The sequence below is a fragment of the Kryptolebias marmoratus genome, linkage group LG6 (genome assembly GCF_001649575.2).
Source record: "Kryptolebias marmoratus isolate JLee-2015 linkage group LG6, ASM164957v2, whole genome shotgun sequence".
NCBI classification, from domain to species: domain Eukaryota; kingdom Metazoa; phylum Chordata; class Actinopteri; order Cyprinodontiformes; family Rivulidae; genus Kryptolebias; species Kryptolebias marmoratus.
The window spans coordinates 25,327,102-25,349,034 of record NC_051435.1 but is presented as its reverse complement, the minus strand read 5'-3'; the positions used below and the strand labels follow the sequence as shown (position 1 = coordinate 25,349,034).

Genomic DNA, 21,933 nt, shown 5'->3' with positions numbered 1-21,933 from the left:
TAACCAGATATTTCCTGGAAACAAGGCAGCTTATGAGACAAATATAAACACCTTCTTTCCTCCATTGACTGGACGTTTCATTAGACTCCACCCCATTACCTGGCACAATGCAGCAACAGTCCGAATGGAGTTCTACGGTTGTGAGCTTGATGGTAGGGTTTTGTTGCGTTTTCTTGAGTTCACCTGATCAGTTCTACCTGTTTTGACCTCATTTCAGAATGAGTGGTTTTAGGGCTACGTTACTAGTATGCAAATAAGCTGCTGTTGGCCACGCCCTCCCAACATCCGACAACCCCACTAATGCGCTACTTTTTTTTTTCCTGCATTTGGCGAGGATGGACACCTTTTTCAACCCCCTCTTCCTCCCACTGACACTTTCAGTTGGCCTTTTATTAAAATGTTTTTAACTTAGCTGGCCTTCGGTACTCTTTGTTAGCCTTCTGGTACCTTTAGTTCAGTTTATCTTAGCTTATATTATTTCTGATCTGTTCAACTAAGGTTTTTAAATCTTAGTTTGGTTTATGTTAGCTTGTATTATATCTTAGTTTGGTTTTCCTTAGTTTATCTTTAGTATGACTAGTTTTAGATAAGTTTTACTCTATTACTTTTGTGTCCTATTTAGATTATTTTAGCTCATGTTTTAGATAAGTTTAATTTAGCTTGTTATATTGTTGTGTGTGTTTTCACAATGACTCTGTATTTTTGTGTTGTAAAGCACTTTGAACTGCCTTGTTGCTGAAAAGGATTAAACGCTGCTGATCTGATGCACATTTATATCGTTATTAATTTAAACTCTGAGGATGCTGACTATGGGACAGGGGCACTTAGCGGTTTCGACTGACATTTGTCGAGTTGGACAGCGTCAATCAGCGGTTCGAAACCTAACTGGCAGTGGGTCGGGACACCAGCAATCAGCAGGTCCAAACCTGAAAAGTGTATGGACAGCGGCCTAGTAAAGATCAGTTTTTTGGGTTTTTTTTCAACTTTTCTTCTCTTTTATTAACATAGTTCTAATGTTAGTTTAGACAAACCTTGTCTAAGCATCACTTTAACAGAGACGTGTTTCTGGGACAGCTGAGCTGTTCAAACTACAACTTTCTTTAGCGATATCACAGGGACATTACCATCAAAAATAAAATGAAGCCACTCAGCTCTGTTCTCTGTGACAGGGAGAACATGCATGGACACATGTTCTATATTGCAGCGGACAACAGAACCTTTTCCTTTTCCAGCAGACATTGTTCAGCAGTAAAACCAGCAGAACTAATGTGATGGTCTTCTTGTAATGAAGTGGGTGGAGCTTCACTTGGGTTGCTAGGTGAGGGGCTGGGCTCGGCTTGGGGTTGCTAGGTAACAAGGATTGTGACACAACAATTCTGAGGTTTTTAAAACAGTCGTTTTGCAGACACCAGAAAACATTTACTCTTTGTCAAAAAACAGCTGGGTGGGGTTTTGTTATTTGTTTGGTTTTTGGTTTTTGCGCTTGGACTGTTTCTAGAAGCAGTAGATACCCAAATGGAAGTACAAAAACATGCAAAAAGTGAATTTTGCATAATAGGTCCCCTTTAACCACAATATTGTTAACATTGTCTGAATTAAAGTCGTTTTTGTGTTTTCCGTAGTCAGCTGGTTGTGGTAGTCATCTTGAATTGGATTGACTCCAAAAGGTAATCAGTTGTAGATGTGCATCCAATGATTGTTACCGGAAGGTTTCATTAAAATTTGTTTAGTTATTCATGAGACATTTTAGTATTAAACAGAGCCGCTCAAAATAGTTAATGATAATATTTAAATAAAAGATTTTGTGCAATCTGTTAGATCTCAGAATATTTGTCACACAAACTTTTAGCTCAGTATTTTTAAAAATTGGTTGAGGTATAGCCATTTATGAGTTTTTCTGGAGTTCAGTTGACTGTAGCAGCCATCCTGAAGCGAACCTTAAGACAAACATTGGTCAGTTGTAGATGGTTACTTCCATTGTTAATATCTGTTTAGTAGTTTATGAAATATTTTTGTAACAGACAGACAGGCAAACACATGCATATATGCACACACACACAGACAAAAACATTATTATCCGCCTTTGCCTTTCAGCTGAGGCAATAATTAAGTCAAGTCAAGTTTATTTATACAGCACTTTTCAGCAACAAGGCAGTTCAAAGTGCTTTACATCATATAAACACAAAAATACAAAGTCATCATGAAAATACACACAATAATTAATATTTCACAAAATAACTCAAAATAATCAGCTAATTTAACTAAAGTCATAAAAATAGCATCATGCATGAAAACAGATTAGCATAAAAACAGGCTGGAGATCACTCATTCAATTAATTCAGCTTCCATATTTACCTGTTACATTTTAACAACATAATGAAGTTTAGTTTTACAAGATAACAACAACAACAGCAACAACAACAACAAAAACAATAATAATAATAGTACAATGTCTAATGTGTGGTTTTAGGCTGCTCCTTGCCTCTGGGAATGGAAAGTGGACTGATCAAAGACCATCATATCACTGGCAGCTCCACAGCTTCCAGCTGGTTCTCACCCTGGAAACCTTCACTTGCTCGTCTAAACAAACAGGGTGCCATCAATGCATGGAAGGCTGAGGTAGTAATCACAAATACATTTAATTTCATAATATGAATTAGGCAGAAATGCAGATTGTCAGGGATTTTGTATAATACAAATTGATCTAATGCAATATGTTGGTAAAAAAAAAAACTAATAATGTGTCTCTTTGACCTGTTTTATTTAGATTAGTGACATGAACCAGTGGCTTCAGGTGGAGCTGCCCCAGATCAAGAAGATCACAGGAATTGTAACACAGGGAGCCAAGTCATTTGGGAAAGAGATGTACGTCATGTCTTACAGTCTGCAGTACAGTGACAATGGAATACACTGGAGCCACTACTCAAATGATGTGGATGAACCTGTGAAGGTAAGCTAAAAAGAAACACTTGGAAAAAAAAACAGTCCTTGAAGGAATGCAGATAGTAGACCACCAATCATGCTAAAGTTTCAAACCTTGTAAATTATGTTGTGCACTATCTCATGTGAGATCTCACAGCATGTGTTAGCTCTGAGAGTATGACTCTCAGCTACTACCACAACAAATTTTAGCTCAATATCTCTAAAACTGAAAAAGTTATAGGCATTTCTCTGGTTTTAAGATGACTAGGCTGCAGCAGTCATCTGGGGGCTTCGTTTCAAAAGTTGATTACCTTTTGAGAGTTTCAATTACATAAGTGCAGTGAATCATAAGACATTTTGCTAACAGATAAACACATGCACATGCACATACACACTCAGACATACGCAAAAACTCATCATTCTTTCACCTTCAACATTGGGGGGGCTAACAGTAATTTCTAACTTCTTTCCTTCTCAATTTTTTCAATTCTAGGTCTTTTCTGGAAACACAAACAACAGCGACCATGTGAAGAACTACATCTATCCTCCCATTTTCTCTCGTTTCATTCGAATCATTCCCCGAGCCTGGATGGTCTCCATCACCATGAGAGTGGAGCTACTAGGCTGTGATTTTGAGTGACAAATATTAATACTTGTTTATGAAAAAAGATCTGTACCACTATGCACATAAACTCAGCTCGTAAAAATCGTCATATACAGAAGAGGATAAATTTGTTGGTAGACTTTTGTTAAAGAAAAAGATCGCTGAAATTCCTCGAAACTGACAAAAGTAATAAAGAGGAAACACTAAAAATGTGGACAAATTTTTGTCTGCATCTAAATTAGTCCTCTTGTCACTGAGACATTTTACAAATGTTTCTAATACAAATATAGTTCATGTTACAGTATGTGACAACAACAAACACAAAATTGGTTCAATCAGAGTCTAACTGATTTGAAAACTGAACTATACTCAGAATATCCATATTATAAATGAGCCATTTTACTGTACATTTCCACAGAGGTGTGCCACTGCCCAAATGGTGACGAAAGGAGAAGTCAATAAAGGGATCAGTTTGGTGGACACTGTTTTTATGAGAAATTTGTGGGTTCATTTGAGTAAATTCTTATTCATTCTAATGCACAATGCAAGAACAGGTTATGGCACACAGGTGAAGCTCATCAAAGAAGCAAAACATGAAGCAAGGCAAATCTGACACAGGTGAAAACAGAAAACCAAGTCAAATATTTGCCAAATATATGCCAAATCTGCTTGTTATATCTTGTTAATTTATTTTACCATTCTCCATCTTGACCACTAGATGTCAGTACTGATTTTAGAGTCTGCGTTGGTAAAGTTAAACTATTTGACCTTAGTGTCATTTATGTTTGAAACATAAGAAGTCTATAAATGTCATATGAAATGAAGGTAAATATGCAAGTAGAGGTCATGTAATGTATTGGTTTTTTTATATATAATTGATGTTTTTGTTAAGTTTTTACCGTAGAGTTGGATCGAAATAATGAACTGTGCAGTTTCAAGTATGAGTCTGAAAACCCTGCAGTTAACTCAGTGTCTTGAAAGTGTCCCTTTTAAAAGTAGTATTTCATGACTGCAGCTGTGGGCCTCTTGTTGCCGTCAGCATTCACCAAGGTCTCTCCAGAATGTTCTGCAATGTTCTCAGTTTCCTGGCTTTAGTGACAGATACTTGCAGTCTTGTCACTTAAATTTTGAACAGACTTTTGTGACATATTTTCTCTCAAAATAGTCCCAGAGTTGTCACTAGTGGCTGAAACCCTTCTCAATTTTGTCACAAATATCTCCAATTTGTCTCAAGAGATCAAGAGCTGTACTTCTGCATGGCTCATTTCCTGCACCATGTAGTGTTGGTTGGTTTGTTTGTTAGCAACATTACGTAAAAACTAAAGAACAGATTCTGACGAAATCTTCAGGAAATGTTGGGGTTGTCACAAGAAACAAATAAATTTGGGTGATGATCAAGATCATGATCTGGATCAGACTATTTTTAAAGTTTGCACTCAGTGCTCATGAGTAGCTTTGCCCAGTCTCCATAAACAGATTATGTAGGCTCAGCTGACTCATGTAACACTAATCTCTACCAGCCTGGAGGCCAGTAAGAAGTGCGTTTCTGAGCTTCCCAAGGTTTCTAAGCACAGCACTCGCACTGAACTCTCCTCCTGGTGCAGCTGTGAATAAAATGGATTTGAAATTGTTGTCACAAGTTTGATAACCAAGTATTTGAAAAATTGTATTTTAAAGTTGGTTCAAAACATGGGTGTCATTGAGCTTTTTTAGGACACTAATTATACTTTGCTTTACAGTACAAGAAATGTTAAGTTTTCCAAGTGTTTCTTTTAGATTGCACTCTGACCTGGTGAAAAGAAAAGAAGGGCTTGTTAAATTTCAGAAATCAGCTCAATGTTTTTTGTTTATTAAGCCCAAAATTGTTCAGTTTGATCTTACATCTGTTGAGCTGCTACTGAAACTTCAAAAATTAGTCAATAGGACTTGTAGGTGTAATGGGAAAAATACTGTTTTCAGTGATTCTTGCTGCATGTGACCACCATGTTTTAGTTTAGTTAGGAATGCCTTTAATCTTATCCCTATAGGGTGCCAGGATGTATGTATTATCTGGTCCTTTTGTCCCCCCCCTGACCCCTCCTGACTGTATGGAAATTTACCACTATGTGCCTCCTTAATTACTTCCCCTTGTGATCAGCTATCTAACCCTTCTGTTCCCCCCTGACCCCTCCTCATCCTACAATGGTATAAGAAGGGGGAGCTGTCTGTAATGCTTCAGACTCACTCTGTTGACTCACCTCAGCACAGTGATTCTCAGCTATATAGCTTAAATAAATTATCCTAAGACAAAACTCATCGTTGTCCTCTTTGGTAAAGAAAATTCCACAACATAGGGATATAAACAAATTGAGCCATGAAACTACACAAGCAATATTTAATATAAAGCAAAACCTTTTTAGTAACAGCATGTTTAAAGTTTTCGCTTCATCATGCTGGAAGTATCAGTTTTATGAAGCAATGATAAGATGTTACACGTTAGCATTGACCTCTGAAATACTGTCTCATGATAAATTAAATAAAGGTTTTAAGTTGTATTTCCTGTGTGTAATTTCTTTCCGTTTGATGAGTATTTGAGATTAAGAATTGTGTGTTCATTTAGAGCTGATATTTCAATTTTACCTACATTTATTAGAAAAGTGAGATTTTTTTTAAATCTTGAAAGATTCTTCACTTGATGATGGTACATATAATAAATGTGGTATTGTTGTGCTGTATTAGACAAAGTATTATTTTGTTTAGCTCAAAATAAATTGATTTGTTTTTCTTGTTTACTTTAGGCTTTAAAATTCCACCACAAAAATAAAGGCAAAATAATGAGGGAGTAGAATGATGAAGGTTACAAACAGAAAACTACAGCCTGGGGAGTCTGAGTCTTGGTCTTACAGCAGCTGATCTTACAGATGTTCTGAGAACTGTCAAATGAAAAGAAAGAAATGCACATACCTCTTCTGTTTCCGTTTGTTTCGGTTGTTCCTACTGATCAGCACCTCACTACAACCCTTAATGTTTGATCAGTCAGCACAAAACATTAAAACTCCACTGAAAGCTCTTTTTCAAACAGAAGTAGTCCTGGAGCTGCCTGCTGCTCTTTTCACAAGTTTGGTTTGTGTTGAAGTTCAATAAAAGATTAATAATTTGATACATTGTACCAGCAGGTGGCACTGTAAGTCCATCCGCTTATTGTCAAACATTGTCAGAACATTATCTCTTATCTCTTCAGCCTCAGCTTGACAAGAATGCTGAAGATTTTGAGCATCAGCTGAAGATTTTAGAAGTAAGCTGACTCCAAAAAGTTCTGTCTGATTAATATTATTATTGATGCGATTTCTAAATTTAACTACTGGGAACCATAAATATTGTGCCTTACGTCCATTAACTTGTGAAATTTCCCATCAAAATGGTAAGTAACAATTTAAGAAATTGTTCTGCCTTGATGCATTAGCAGGTTATTTGGGGAAAGGGTTGGGTTCTGCTTGGACCACCCAGGAAAGTGGAGATCTATTCTCACAAATCTGGGCATCATTATTTATATGCTGGTTTATGTGAGAAAACTTCTACACCAGGGGTCACAAAGACAACTTGCTAAAGGGCCGATGTTTGATGTAATAACAAAAACAATGAGATCAATTAGCCAATTTAATAATATATTTTGTTATACTTATTTGATTCCATTTATTTGATATATTATTTTCTTCATATTTATTATGTAAACATTCTTGAAAAGTTATTAGGCTATTCACTGAGAAACGATAATTGTAATCACGGTCGCACAATATGATTCTGATGGGCATGACTTTTGTCTCTGTTTATTAGGTAGGTAGGTTGGTACATTTATTTATATAGCACTTTTCAGCACAAGGCAACTCAAAGTGCTTTACAACACAAGAACAAAATTACAGACAGAGTTGCAGAATTAAACACAATGAAACACAAAAGCTAAACAAGCTAAACTAAACTAAGTGTACAGTTTGGATAAATAATCTAAAACATGAGAATGCTAAGCTAATGATACCGAGCTTTCTAAATGGTACCAGACCCTCTATACGGTCGACATAACAATTACTAACTAAGGTCTAAACATAACCAAACTAAGGTACTAACATTACCAAGGCCCGCTAAACAGCCAACATGAGAGATGCTAAGATAAACTAAACATGACTAAACTAAACTAAGGTACGAACTCTAACTAACTGTACCAAGGCCCTCTGAACAGCCAGCGTAAGAATTTCTAATATATATAGATAATCTAAATAAGGAACAATGGAAGGAAGGAAAAAAAACCATTATATTAATGTATAACAAGTCTGGATATTGGTTAAAAACATTTGTAGGACACAGGAAGATTCCTGGTCAGGGAAGAAAAGCATCACTCTTCAAGAGCCTAAAATGCCGATCTGCAGTTTCCCCCGTTGACCACTGAAATAGAAATACTGGAAAGCCAACCACAGCACAGTCTATGCTAAGAGTTGAGAAATTGTGCCGCCATCTTGGCAGGTGCCACCTGACACTCCTGGCTACTGCCAGCATGGCAGTAGATCTTCAATTTGTGACAGAAAAAAAAACCTAATCTTTTGCCATTATTTGTTATATTTATTGGAACCTGAACTTTACAGAATGTGATATGACTTTTTTCAGTGAAAAAAACTAAGTCTAATACACTGTATTATTATACCAGGGTCATTTCTTTCTCTAAACTAGACTGCTATAATTGCTGTAAAGCAGGCTGAGGGTTGGCATGTACCAGTTAACTAAAAATATGTCATCAATATCAGTCACATATTTCTTAAAATAAAAACTAATAATCTACAAATCTTTCTTACCTATTTAAATTATGTTCTAAATCGTGAATTAATGAACAAACTAGACAAAAGCTTACTGATCCTTGTCTAAATACTGAAGTGCATGTTATATAGGGCTTAAATATTTCCCCTGAATTCGAGAAAAAAAAAGACTACATTATATAACTTTAAGTCATCAGTCTAGGCGACACTGATAGCGGAGCTCTGGTTCGGCAAAGTAGGGATGAAAAGTAGTTCATTACTTAAAGAGCAATTGTGTCCTAATCTTGCTAAAATGATTACAGCACTGAATTTAATCCCAGTAGCACACAGGGTCGGCATCATGTTTGAGCAGGCATGGTTGGTGACTCTTCTGTTTGCACAGCATGCATGGTATATGTTTATTTAAGTCAGATGCACACTGTCTTTAGTTTTGGATTGATGACACAGAACATAGCACACACAATGTGTGGCTTCAACAACCATGAACCTCACCTAACACCATCCGTGCCCCCACCACAACAACCCTGGGTCAGAAGTGGCCCACAGGAACCACACACACACACACACACAAGCCTCATTTCTCAGGCAAATGGATCAGATACATCTGGTCCTGTTACACAGTGTCACACTTGAATCTGATCTGAAGACATGACATGATGAATATGTTTGTTGTGTGTCATGTTCTGCCTGGTGTGAAAAAACCAACTGCGCCATGAATAAAAATATCTGTGTTACAGTAAATGAGACACGTTGTTTACAAACATGCTTCAATGAAAGAGTAGTCGAGAGGAGGCGGGAGTTTTATGGCCACTACACGGTGTCCTCTCTCACACACACACACATACACACACACATGCACACACACCCCTAACCCGCTAAGTCGCCGCCTCCACAGAGAACAGGGCTGGTTTAAAAGCGGCCGTCCTGGGTGTGAAGGGGAACCTTCAGCTTAAGAACTTTATTCCCTCTGCTACAGTCGGAGCCCACCTGTGACCAGACTCCACCTGTGGTCGGAGCCCACCTGTGACCAGACTCCACCCGTGGTCGGACTCCACCCGTGACATCATGAAGTCACCGACGCTGAAAGCTCTAGGTAGTGTTAAGTTGGCTCTCCGTCACTTTTGCGATCCCAGCTGTGACTGTGCAGATGTAAGGCTCCTGACTCCGCCTTTCCTCCCGCAGGAACCTGCAGAAACGACAAGGACCTGAGCGACGTGCTGTGCGAGTTCGACGCGGTGATCGAAGACTTCACGTCGCCGGTGGAGAAGCGACACTTCCGGTACGACGAACACCTGAAGCTGATGAAGAGGAGGAGCAGCGCCAGCGTCAGCGACAGCAGCGACTCTGACAGTGAGTGACAGCAGCTGGCCACATTCACTCTTCAAATCATCTGCACACACCTCCAGCCATTCGGAAGGCTACATTCATTTGACCTGTATAGCTCTTTTCTGGTCAACCAAAGCACTTTACAGCCCAGTGTGTGTCCTCATTTACCCATCCACACACACACACACATTCATACAGCACTTTACTACAAAGCTCACCTGAATAAATCCTTCTATAGAGCCTAATCAGTGCTTCAGATCACATTCATTCACCGATGGAGCGCACATCAGAGGTGATGAGGGTTCAGTGTCTTGCCCAGGGACACTGCCCAGGAATCAAACCCCCAACTCTCATTGGAGGACAACTACACTAACCACTGATCCACAGACATCCAAACTGTGTTCAAGAAAAAAGACCAGCAATAAACATCAAGTAAAAAAAACGTGGGAAATGAGAATAGTTTTAAAAGGCTGACAAAAGATGATTTACCCTGAAACCTTTGAACATGATGAGAAAACCTCTTCCCTCTGTCTCTGGCTGTATTCTGTGCCTGAAATCATCCATACGTCCACAAACTGACAGGACTCAGTCAGTAGTAAGTTACTGTGACACACAGCAGTCGTTCCAGTGCCTCGTCAGTTCACAAAAAAGATTCAGTTTTTGTTCTTGTATTCTCCATCCCCACCTTTTTTATGTTTAGTTTGGAGCATCTTTTTCCTGTTTCTGGAGTGATTTCATGGCATCTTTCCAGCACCACATACAGGCCTGGCGTAGTTCCTGCTGCATTTTGGGTTGTTTTCTGTGTTTCCAGATGGATGAAAACATTTCTAAAAGCAATGCCATGTTTACGTGAAAAAAGATCATTTTGGAAAGACAGCAGTCCACATGAACAGAGCCTAAGGCTCACAGAGGCACCAAATGCTAATAAATATGGGATTTGATAAATATATATTTTTTTTTGCTACTTGTATATTTTCAAAAGAATTTAAATGTATTTTTTAGTAATAGTTGTGGCATGTCCCCCACCGCCAGCCCCCGCCTCAAAGGGACATCAGTTCAGAAGGAAAACAGCAGCTTAGTTTCTCTTTGAAGTTAAAAGTCACAAGGGCTAACGTTCAGTGTTAGACAAGTTGCACAGTCTGATTTCAAACTCTAAAAGCAAAACTGAAAGGTGAATTCATTAGAATATTAACTTACTGCAGACCTTGCATCTAATTAAATTGTAGGCAGTTCAGTCAACAGGATAACAGCAGCATTGCACTTCACTTTAGAGGGGCCGAAAATCATAATATCACATTCTTCCATGTTTTAAAAATAATGTTTAAAAAGTAGGATTAAGGATAATATAGAGTATATAAATTCAAACTGCCAACCTGTTGTTTTTACCTCTTTTAGGAGAGTCAAAGTCTCCTAAGGTGACCCCCCCCCCCCCCCATCCCCAGCCCTATGGCTGTAGTATCAGGACATAGTGAAGACAGAAGTGTTGTTGTTTACTGCTTGTTCTGCCTGCTCCTCTTATTTACCTCTGGAGTCAGACATACCCCTTTCCTTACTCAATAGTTCTATATATAATTTCTCACAGCAGCCTCTAGTGTAAGATCTCTGGCACATGAGGTGATTGGCACACTGTTGCATACGTGTGTGTGTGTGTTTTCAAATGCACAATTACTTCTGAAACGGATAGCAATGAACATTTCTTAGTCAAACTAAAGATTTTTTAGATCTCTGCTGCATATTTTGATACACCTGCCTCTGTGCTGCTGATTCTCTCTCACTTCATTGTGTTCGATTTGTGTATTAGTCTTCTGTACAGTGTTTATATTAACATCACATTTTAAAACAATTACCCTAAGTGCACAACTGGCTCCAGGCACTCAGTTGGGACAGCTTCATGTATGTGACACACAAGTATCCTGCTGGCCCACATATGCAGAGCAGGTTCAGATGGAGGTTCTTAAAGTAGCTTTTATGCTCATGAGATTTTCAGATGAACTTTCTGTGAAATTAAAGAGCAAGCTATCTAGACTTTAAAGGACAAACTTGTTTTCAGAATGACAGCGATTTGTTCTCACTGTCATTCCAGTTCAGTTGAGTCAGTGATTAAAAGACAGGTGGAATGTGTCTGAACCTGGGTCTTTGACACATGGGATCAGATTCCTGTAGAAGCCGTGTCCTCTCCATGACAGAGACCTGTCCTGTGCAAAGATGAGTTGTCTCAAAGCCCGATGGAGGGATGTGCTGATAAAGGGCCAGATAAATGGCAAAAAATGGTCTCCTGGAGTGTGATTAAGAAAGGGGGGATGAGAGGCCGAGGTGAATATGGGAGGAAGCTGAAGAGTGATGCTAAAGGTCTCTGTGTATGCGTTTATGTGTGTGTTCATTCAGCGCTGTGTGCTGGGAGAAGGGCAAGGTCCGAAAGGGGAATAAGTAGGTGCTTGACATCTGAGACGCTGTTAAGCTCCTCTCTGGTGTTCTGCAGAGCTGGGCCCAACAGAACTTTGAGTGGAAGCTTTTCTTAGCTCTGTCATGGTCTTCATCACCGCATAGATAGCATTCTCAAGAAAGTTTCAGGGTTGTTGAGAAATGACAGCAGAAGTAGCTGACAACTTGAAAAATTACCATGTTCTGAAAAAAAAATGCAGCCCAAATGCTAAGTACTGAATGAGTGCAAAAATTAAAGAAACTGAATATTTAGTTAAAACAATCAGGACAAAAGCTAAATTTGGCAAGACAGTATTTAAAAGCTAAATAAGCAAAAGTGTAGCTAAAAGCTAAACTTAACAGAGAGTAGCTAAAAGCCACTGCTCAAAGCTGAATTTAGCAAAACAGTAAGTAAAAGCTAAAATCGGAGAACCATAGCTAAAATTAGCAAAACTGTAAAACAGCTAAAATTAGCTAAATGGAACAAAACAGTAGCTTAAAGCTTAATGTAGCATGAGAAATAATAATAAAGCCAGTGTACTGAAGTAATTTTGAAACAACAATGTTTTAGAAAGAACTGATGAGATCTCAATATTTATAGGGGAAATTTTGGAAAATTAAGTTAAATAATTTAAAAAGTAGAAATTTTTTTCTACACAATATGCTTTTTTCCCCCTCAAACATTGTTCACAAATTTGTTTTAAATCTGTGTTAGTAAACACTTCCTCTTTGTTAAGATAATCCTTCAACTTCACAGGTGTGGCATATCAAGATGCTGATTAGACAGCATGATTATTACACAGGTGTGCCTTAGTCTGGCCTAAATAAAAGGCCACTCTAAAATTTACAGTTGTATCACAGCACAATTTCACAGATGTTGCAGTTTTTGAAGGAGCATGCAGTTGGCATGCTGACTTCAGGAATCCCGGCCAGAGCTGTTGCCTGTGAATTGAATGTTCATTTCTCTACCATAAGCTGTCTCCAAAGGTGTTTCAGAGAATTTGGCAGCACATCTAACCAGCCTCACAACTGCAGACCACGTATAATGACACTAGCCCAGGAGCTCCACATCCAGCATCTTCACCTCCAAGATCATGTGAGACCAGCCACTCGGACAACTGCTGCAACAATCAGTTTGCATAACCAAAGAATTTCTGCACAAACCATCTCAGGGAAGCTCACCTGCATGCTCGTCGTCTTCATCAGGGTCTCCACCTGACTGCAGTTTGTTGCCGTAACTGATTTGAGTGGGCAAATGCTCACATTCAGTGGTGTATGGCACGTTGGAGAGTTGTTTTCTTCACAGACAAATCAGTGTACAGGGCAGATGGCAGACAGTGTGTGGCATCGTGTGGGTGAGCGGTTTGCTGATGTCAACGTTGTGAATCGAGTGGCCCATGGTGGCAGTGGGGTTATGGTATGGGCAACGTTGGTTATGGACAACAAACACAGGTGATGATGGCAGTTTGAATGCACACATGTATGAATTGCCCCAGGTTGCAAGGATCTATACACAATTTCTGGAAGCTGAACACATCCCAGATCTTGCATGGCCAGCGTACTCACTGTACATGTCACCCACTGAACATTTTGGGATGCTCTGGATCAACATATACAACAGCGTGTTCCAGTTCCTCACACAATCATTGAAAAGGAGTGGATTAACATTCCACAGACCACAATCAACAACCTGATCCACTCGAAGGAGATGTGTGAGACAAATGGTGGTCAGACTGGCTTTCTGACCTCCCCAGACCCCCAATACAGTAAAAGTAAACGGCACACATTAGAGTGGCCTTTTATTTAGGCCAGACTAAGGCGCACCTGTGCAATCATCATGCTGTCTAATCAGCATCTTGATATGCCACACCTGTGAGGTGGATGGATTCTCAGCAAAGGAGACGTGCTCACTAACACAGATTTGAACAATATTAGAGAGGGAAAAGGCCTAGACCTTTGAGTTCAGCTCATGAAAGATGGGAACAAAAACAAAAGTGTTCTGTTTATATTTTTTCTTCAGTATAGTTCAGATTGGTGTTAAGTGGAATACAGAAGGTGCTGTAAATATTGTTCACCATAAACCTGTGAACGTTGTCTAATAATCAGTTTCACACTTTAGTGTAAACACCTGCCACGTGTACATGCTGCACATGTCTGACAGGCCACAGACAAAGGCTATCATTAGCAGAGAATGTAGTTGTTATGCCGAAGCTGCACCACTGACACAGTTTGGTGAGTAAGATTCAGCTTAGACTAATTTGTCTGCGTTTTGTCCTCTCTTTCTTACAGGTGCTGAATCTCTCAGCAGAAATAGCTTTAGTTTCAGTGATGAGAGGCTGAATTTGCCTACCATGCTCTCCCCTACCACCACCTCTCCACCTCTGATGTCACCCAAACGTGAGTCCCTTTAAAACTCTTGCTATAAATATTTGCCACCAGTCTACAGAAGTGCCAAAAAACATATCTGTAAAAGAAGAGAAACTTTATTGAGAACATAAGAGCAATAAACAAAAACACATGTAATAAGTTTTAAACTAAAATGAGGGAGTAAACAGACAGAAAATATGATATGCTTTTTATTTCCCGGCTTTTTATTCCTTCATTTTTAATTATTCAAACATCTCAGTGTTAAAAAGAAAAGCTTCAAAGCAAATGTTGGAAAGTCAACTTAACATAGATTGTCGGTATAAACCAAAAGCACCAACAGTTGGAAGCAGAAAGTTTTGGTAATAGATCATATGTTGTCATATATCTGTACTTTATTAGAAAAAATAGTAAAAGTAAATGTATGTTTTTTTACACAGTTGTTTTTTGTGGCTAAATGACTATTATTCATTATCTGATTTGATTTAGTTTTTTTTTTTGGTGCTCCCATAACGCCTCTAATAAACCCAAATAAACCTAAGTTTATTTATCTATTTAGGAACATTTCTGAGATTCATACAGATTAGAATATTAACAGGTATCAACTTCATAAATCCTAATGTAAAAGAAAACCTGAACTATCTGCCCCTGACATGTTGACTGTTTGACCTATTAAATGTGTTTTTCATCTAAATCTTTATTCTCATTTTTAATCCCGCTCTGTCTCCCCTGCAGCCAAATTGGGTGACACCAAAGAACTAGAAGACTTCATTGCTGACCTGAACCGAGCCTTAGAGAGTAAGTGTTATTGCAGTCTGGCTGTCAGAACTCTTGATGAATTAGCTTGTGAGCTAATCCTAAATGATGTCAATTCAACCCACAGAGAACTTCAAGATTTAATATAAAAAAGACTGAGGGAAACCTTTGATTTGCCAAGCAACAGTACTACGAAAATGATAGACTTAAAAAACAGCAGCCCTTAAATGTAATTCAATAGCTAAAATAGAATAATAAATTAATCATAAAACCAAGAGAACTAGTGAAAGCATTTGCAGAGTTTTAAGGTTTTATACTGAGACAATACCTGTTCTGATGAGGTTAGATTAGAAAATTATTTACAAAATATAAAATATAAATGTTCCTGAACTATCTGATACTAAACAATTAGATGAGCCAATTCAAGAAGGGGAAAGTTATTTTAACCCTTCTTATTGATTAGTGTCCAGGCCCAGATGGTGTAATAAATGAATTCTATAAATGTTTTGCAGATATTGTTGTTCCACCTTTATTGGATGCATATTGCTCTGCTCTAGAATGGCACCTTTGTGGTCTGATGTAACAATAGTTGTATTATATAAAGAAGGTAAGGACCCCACTGATTGTGGTTCATATAGACCATTATCTGTACTTTACGGAGGTGTACATATTCTAACAGGTATTTGGCCGGATGAATAAATGTCGTAATAACTCAAATTATACATTCAGATCAAATGGAGTTTATTACTGGAGGCACTATGGAAATAATTTGTTGTTTATTAAATATTATATCTAAAAAAACAAAAAAAACAAAGCTATTACAACTGTAATCTCTCTAGATGCCCAAAAGTCATTTTATTGCGTGTCATGGGTTTACCTAATTCAGACGTTAAAGAGGTTTAAATTTGTGTCCAAACTTATAGTTTGGATACACACACTTTACTCATCCCCACAAGCAGCTGTCAAAGTCAAAGTCAGTGGTTTCAGATCAGCAAGGTCAACTTGGAGAGTGGATTTAGGCAAGGGCCCTTTGTCGCCCACCCCTTTTGTTTGTGATTAGCATTGAGCCCAACTCATTAGGGCCGGTGATGAAATTAAAGGGATTTTGATTGGCACAGAGGAACATAAAATATCACTGTATGTATATGATGTTCTACTGTATTAGACAGAGCCTATGTCAATACCAGGCTCGAAGGGAATGATTTCTGTATATGGTATTTTTCTGGCTATAAAATAAATGTTAATAAGATAGACAATGGATGTCGGTACCAATATTCTGTTTGGGGTAAAACAACCAAGTGGTTTTAGGTGGCCTAGAGAGGTCATTGAATACCTGGTCATCAGTATCCCTCTTTCATTAAAGGATTTGTTTCACGCTAACTACAGTAAAATTCTGGACATATGGAAAAATGACCTAGAGTGGTGGTCAGCATTACCTCTCTGTTTCCTTGGTTGCATAGAAACCTTTCACACTACTCTTCTACCAAATTTGTTATATATGTTCCAAATGTTACCAATAGGAATATTGAAATCCGTGTTGGTCGAATTGGATAATATAATCTCAAAATTCATATGACAAAGCAAAAGTGCCCATGCATAAAATACAAAACACTATAAAGAAGTAAGGCAGAAGGGGGACTTAATCTCTCTGTTTTGGGCAGCACAATTAAAGCCATTAATTTCATAGATCGAAGGAGACTCCCATACAAGATGTCTGAGCATTGAGGAAACGATATGCTGCAAATTATAAAAGGTACTGCCATTTTTAGATTTTTTAAAAAAGGGCTTGCCATTGTGGACTAGAACCACATTTAACATTTAGAACAAAGTACAAGTCGCAGTTGCCAAGATCAGTAAGCAACATTAAGAAGTATTGGACATATTAAATCCTTCACTCCTAATACCTTAGACCACATGTGTCAAACTCAAGGCCCGCGGGTCAGATCCAGCCCTCCGTAACATTCCATCCGGCCCCCAAGATAACGTTTAGATTTCATCAGGTCCGGCCCTCTAGTCTGGGACAGATCCAGTCTCTGATTCTTATTTTGCTTAAAAAAAAAACTGAGCATAATTAGTGAAGTTTTCTCTTGACAGTGACTTAGAAGCCAACAATATATAGTTTTAATTTCTGTATGATCAGGTTTTAGTTGATGGCTTTTTTAAAAAAAAATTGTTTTAATTTAAAAAAATTCATTTAAAAGCTGAGTGAAGTGCAAGAAATGACTGCTAATGATGTGCTTTTTGAAGTTTGATCTATTTGTTTGTGTTCGTTAAAGAATGTTTGCTCTAAATTCTGTATAATCTGTAACTGGTAAAAGGTCATTGATATTTCTATATTGAATGATTAGACATAATACATCTGAAACCTAAGGGTAATTTATGTAATTTTTAATAAATATTGATCGTGATTGGCCCTTGGCTAGGACCAAATTTTCAATTTTGGCCCCCTTGCATCACTGGGTTTGACACCCCTGCCTTAGACAAAAGTTTTTCAGAATGCGCAGGAGCTTATCTTAATACATCACTTAATTAGTAGGAGCAACCTAATGTCCTTTGAAGAGTTACGCAGGTATTTCCAAAAAACTGATTTCTTTAGATATTTGCAGGTACGCTCTTCTTTGACTGCACACAGGGAATAGGAAAGAGTACTAGACTGCACACCAATAGAGAACTTCCTAACTCAATTCTAAACAAGTGAAGGGGATGAGAAATTGATAAAGTTATATAAGGTGTTTCTGTCAATGAGTCTTAATAAACCCATTCAGACAAAACAAAGATGGAAGGCAGAGACAGCCAAAATTATTTCTGATGACATGTGGGAGGTGGTATGGACAGAGGCACATCAAACTACAACATCAAATATGTGTCGGAAATTTAAATTTTAAACTATCAGTAGATGTTTCAGGATGGCAGATGTAGTCGCTAAGATTGACCCTAAAGTACCAAGTTTGTGTTGGAGAAACTGTGGCTCAGAATTGCTTGATTACACACACATTTTCCGGTCGTGCCCTAAACCACAAACGTTTTAGAATGAGGTGTACTAGGCTATAAATCAGATCTTTCTAGAAGTTATACCAAAGGATGTCACAGTAGCATTACTCTGTATTATACCAGCAGGTGTGCAAGAACAGGCTAAATCATGTCTTTTAAATGCTTTTTTTTTTTAAAGCAGCCTTGAAATGCATTATAATTAAGTGGATGCAGTTAATGCCAACCTTCTACAACTCTTGGGTCCAAAAACTCAAAACCCTACTTTTAGTCTACAGCGGGGCCCAGCAGAAGCTCTATTCATGAATAGGTCCAACAAGTAAATTTGACCAGTTACCTTATTTTTAACTATTATTTTATCATGGTTTGGGATGCCTTAGTTTCGCCACTCAAAATGGACCTTTATGGTGAGGCTGAAACCACATGGAACTATCAGATGTTTACTTTGTTGGAAGTCCTTCCAGTGTGCTCAAACTTATATTAGCTGCATTTGATGTATGATTGGGTGAATTGCTTTGTTGTTGTTAAAAATTTAATAAAAACCCAAATTTTAAAAAATTGTGCTGCTCAATCAGAAATGGTGGGCTGTGACTTTTAGTACCAGTACATTATACTGTGTAGACAAAATTCGCTATCAGTTACAAAATTACCAATTTTTGGACAGTTGCTGCATTTGGCACCCTTCTAAACCCCTTCAGAAATTTTCTAGTTTTGTTTGTTTGCAGTCACACAGACAGACAGCTCTCTTGTTAGCCCCCAAGAATGCCATGTTAAAGTTTGTAACTCACTAGACTGTAACTATTGAAGACTTGTTAATGACTCAAAATTGCGAGATAATAGTTTTTTTGTTGTTGTTGTTGCAGTCTGACTGGTTCTAAGTGTTTGTATCTGGCAAGCTGTACTTTTAAAGATCAGTTGTCCATTTCCATCCACATTGTACTCACTACTCTCATTTTGTATCTACCTTGGTAGCTGCTCCTACATAAATGATTTAATCTGCTGGAGTACAACTTTGAAATTAAGGCAGGTTTGGACAAGTATTTCAATAATTAATATTTATCATCATGTTTTTCTGTCAGAGGAGAGCTCCTATGCAGTTGTCAAAATACAGGTCTAGCACTTATGAGATGGGCTGAAGAAGCCAATGGCCAAAATGACATGGGCTTGAAAGAGCTCTGTGACTATTTTGAGATAAAACCTGTAAAATACTGGCTTAAACTATTTTTGGATGATTATTTCTTCTGGTATCAGATGCTGTGCAGCTACAAGGATTTTTTACTGAAGCCTTTTGCTTTTGGACATCTTGTTACCATAACAACGTGTGTTAAACGTGTAGAACCCTGAAGTCCGGTCATGGCTAGAACCAAGCAGACTGCCAGTAAATCCACTGGAGGTAAAGCTCCCAGGAGGTGCCTCAACCACCGGTGGAGTGAAGAAGCCTCACTGCTACAGGCCCGGTACCGTGGCTCTCAGGGAGATCTACCGCTACCAGAAGTCCAAGACTGAGCTGCTCATCCGGAAGCTGCCCTTCCAACACCTGGTCCGGGAGATCGCCCAGGACTACAAAACTGACCAGCGATTCCAAAGCTCAGCCATCATGGCTCTGCAGGAGGCCTGGGAAGGTTACCTGGTGGGGCCTGGAATCCGTGGGTCATCCATGCCAAGAGGTCACCATCATGCCCAATAACATCCAGCTGGCCCGCAGGATCTGCGAGGAGAGGGCTTAAGGCCTTTCCAGTCCCAAAGTCGGATCTCAGTCACGTGGTTGCATGACGAAAATTGCATTATTTTTGTTTGCAAAGCAGCTTTGTCCACCGCTTTGTGACACAATGCCTGGGCCAAACCTTTCACACAGGGGTGTGCACCAAGTGCACATTTTTGCTTCTACTGCTCAGCTGAGAAGCAGCTGGCCGAGGTGGTTAGAAAGTTTACAACCGTTCCAGCAAAACTTATAAACCTATGAACTTTTATAAAGACCACAGCTATATGAGCTATAACAACATTTAATTTCCCTTTGGAATTAATAAAATATTTTTGGAATTGAAATAAATTGAACTGACTAGTCCAAATGTGTTTATCTGCATTTCAAAAGTTTACTCCAGCAGATAAAACCAAAATGTGGGGACACCTGGCAAGATAGAATATAGTTTTGCAACCCATGTGCATGGAAATAAGCCGCGATTTTGACAAACTGGCCACATAAAATTTGACTTTAAGGGTCACTGGTTGCTTGGTAAAACACTCAGAATTCAGTGAGCCTGCAACAGAAAATGTACTTGTGTTCTTGCAATTATGAGTCGTGAACTCGTCTCTAATCGTCCCAGCCCAGTGACCTTTTATTAGGGCTGCCACTGTTTATAATGACCAGCCTGTCAGACCAAATGTCAGCCACCATGAGAATAAAACTAGAGACACAGAAGTTGTCTATTGTTTTCTGATCATGTCTCTCTGTCTATCTCTGTCTGTTTTTAGGCATGTGACATCAGCGCTCTTAGTCTCCTTGGAGTGTAGCCATAATGGAAGGAGGGAGTGGATGTTTGGACTCCCATGGAGCAGTTAAAAGGCCTCCCAATAGGATGTAGCTGGATGATGCAGCAGCTGCCACCACAGCATCAGATCAACCCTGCCTCAGACCACACAACTTTAACAACTGCAGGAAGAGTCAGAAACATCTCTGCAGCCATGAACACATGGACTGAAGCGAGTAGCAAAGATGTGGGCCACACTTCAAACAGTCAGATTCATCAGATATATTTAGAAAGTCCCGTTACTCAGACCAGGCTCCACTATATCCAAACTCGAGCCGGAAGATCATTTAAAAACGTTTTTGTTTCTTTTGGGGTTTTTTAAACAAAGACATATTTTTAATTTTAAATAACTTCATGTTGTAAATTTATCACTTTTTGTGGAATGTATTTTTGTATCATATGTAAATAATAACAGTTTCAGATTCTATTTGTGTTGACTGGACAGTCAGGTTTAGTTTAGTTTAGTTTAGTTTGACTGTAGTAAAGTTGATTTAATGTGAACTGAAAACATATTCTGGAAAGCAATATCTGTATTTAAAACATCTAACATTTGCCATAAATAACAGTGAACTATGAACTGTTGCTTGTCTAGTATGATGTGTCTCTTCTTCTTTTTTAATTTCAAACTTCTGCAGCTTTGTACTTCAGTCGCCTTGTTTATGTAACACATCTTTTACTTTCTCACAACTCAAAGTGTTTTACTCTACAATTAGTCATTCACACATTCACACACTGATGGCGGTAAGCTACATTGTAGCCTCAGCTGCCCTGGGGCGGGCTGACAGAAGTGAGGCTGCCATCACACCGGCGCCACCGAGCCCTCTGACCACCACCAGTAGGCAAGGCAGGTGAAGTGTCTTGCCCAAGGACACAACGGCTGAGACCGACGGAGCGGGGGCTCGAACCAGCAACCTTCCGGTTACCAGTGAGCCACTGCCGCCCCTTACATCACAGCCTGTTTCAAATAAGTTTTCACAATAATGTAATGTTTTCAGTATAATAAGATCAGTTTTAATTTTGATTTTACAAATTCACATAAAAAGGACAATCACATGAACAATTGTCATTTTAGCTGCATATCACCAGAGTTTTAAATTAATTGTGTCATGTTGAGAAATGACAAAGTTGTAGTCATTTTGGTCAAACTGTGAAAAATAACTTTATGTGCAGCCTAATGCAATATCACAAGATGTCACACACAGAGGTCATAATTGTTTTGAATTACAGTAAGGTATTACTACAT

At 38.6% G+C, this 21,933-nt stretch overlaps 2 protein-coding genes and 1 pseudogene across 2 annotated transcripts in view; all 3 read left to right on the top strand.

Moving 5' to 3' along the window:
• Positions 1 to 4,006, top strand: part of f5 (coagulation factor V) — a 29,900-nt gene extending 25,894 nt beyond the window's left edge. The window contains exons 22-25 of the mRNA XM_017431821.3: positions 8 to 152; positions 2,471 to 2,619; positions 2,768 to 2,950; positions 3,416 to 4,006. Of these exons, the coding sequence (XP_017287310.1) occupies positions 8 to 152; positions 2,471 to 2,619; positions 2,768 to 2,950; positions 3,416 to 3,562 (624 nt within the window). The 3' untranslated portion in view covers positions 3,563 to 4,006. The remainder of the gene's footprint in view (positions 1 to 7; positions 153 to 2,470; positions 2,620 to 2,767; positions 2,951 to 3,415) is intronic.
• Positions 4,007 to 9,245: 5,239 nt separating this feature from the next.
• rgcc (regulator of cell cycle) lies at positions 9,246 to 21,267 on the top strand. Its single transcript, XM_017431822.3, has 5 exons — positions 9,246 to 9,400; positions 9,490 to 9,657; positions 14,344 to 14,451; positions 15,154 to 15,216; positions 20,635 to 21,267. The coding sequence occupies exons 1-5, from the start codon at positions 9,373 to 9,375 to the stop codon at positions 20,640 to 20,642; spliced, it is 375 nt and encodes a 124-aa protein (XP_017287311.1). The 5' UTR covers positions 9,246 to 9,372; the 3' UTR covers positions 20,643 to 21,267.
• On the top strand, positions 17,386 to 20,628 carry LOC119617112 (annotated as a pseudogene).
• Positions 21,268 to 21,933: the final 666 nt, after the last annotated feature.

Bases quoted from the DNA above. Each gene is read 5' to 3' on its own strand.
- rgcc (XM_017431822.3), top strand. From the start codon at position 9,373: ATGAAGTCACCGACGCTGAAAGCTCTAG. The intron at 9,401-9,489 runs GTAGTGTTAAGT...TTCCTCCCGCAG, and splicing joins ACCGACGCTGAAAGCTCTAG to GAACCTGCAGAAACGACAAG. The intron at 14,452-15,153 runs GTGAGTCCCTTT...TCTCCCCTGCAG, and splicing joins ACCTCTGATGTCACCCAAAC to CCAAATTGGGTGACACCAAA.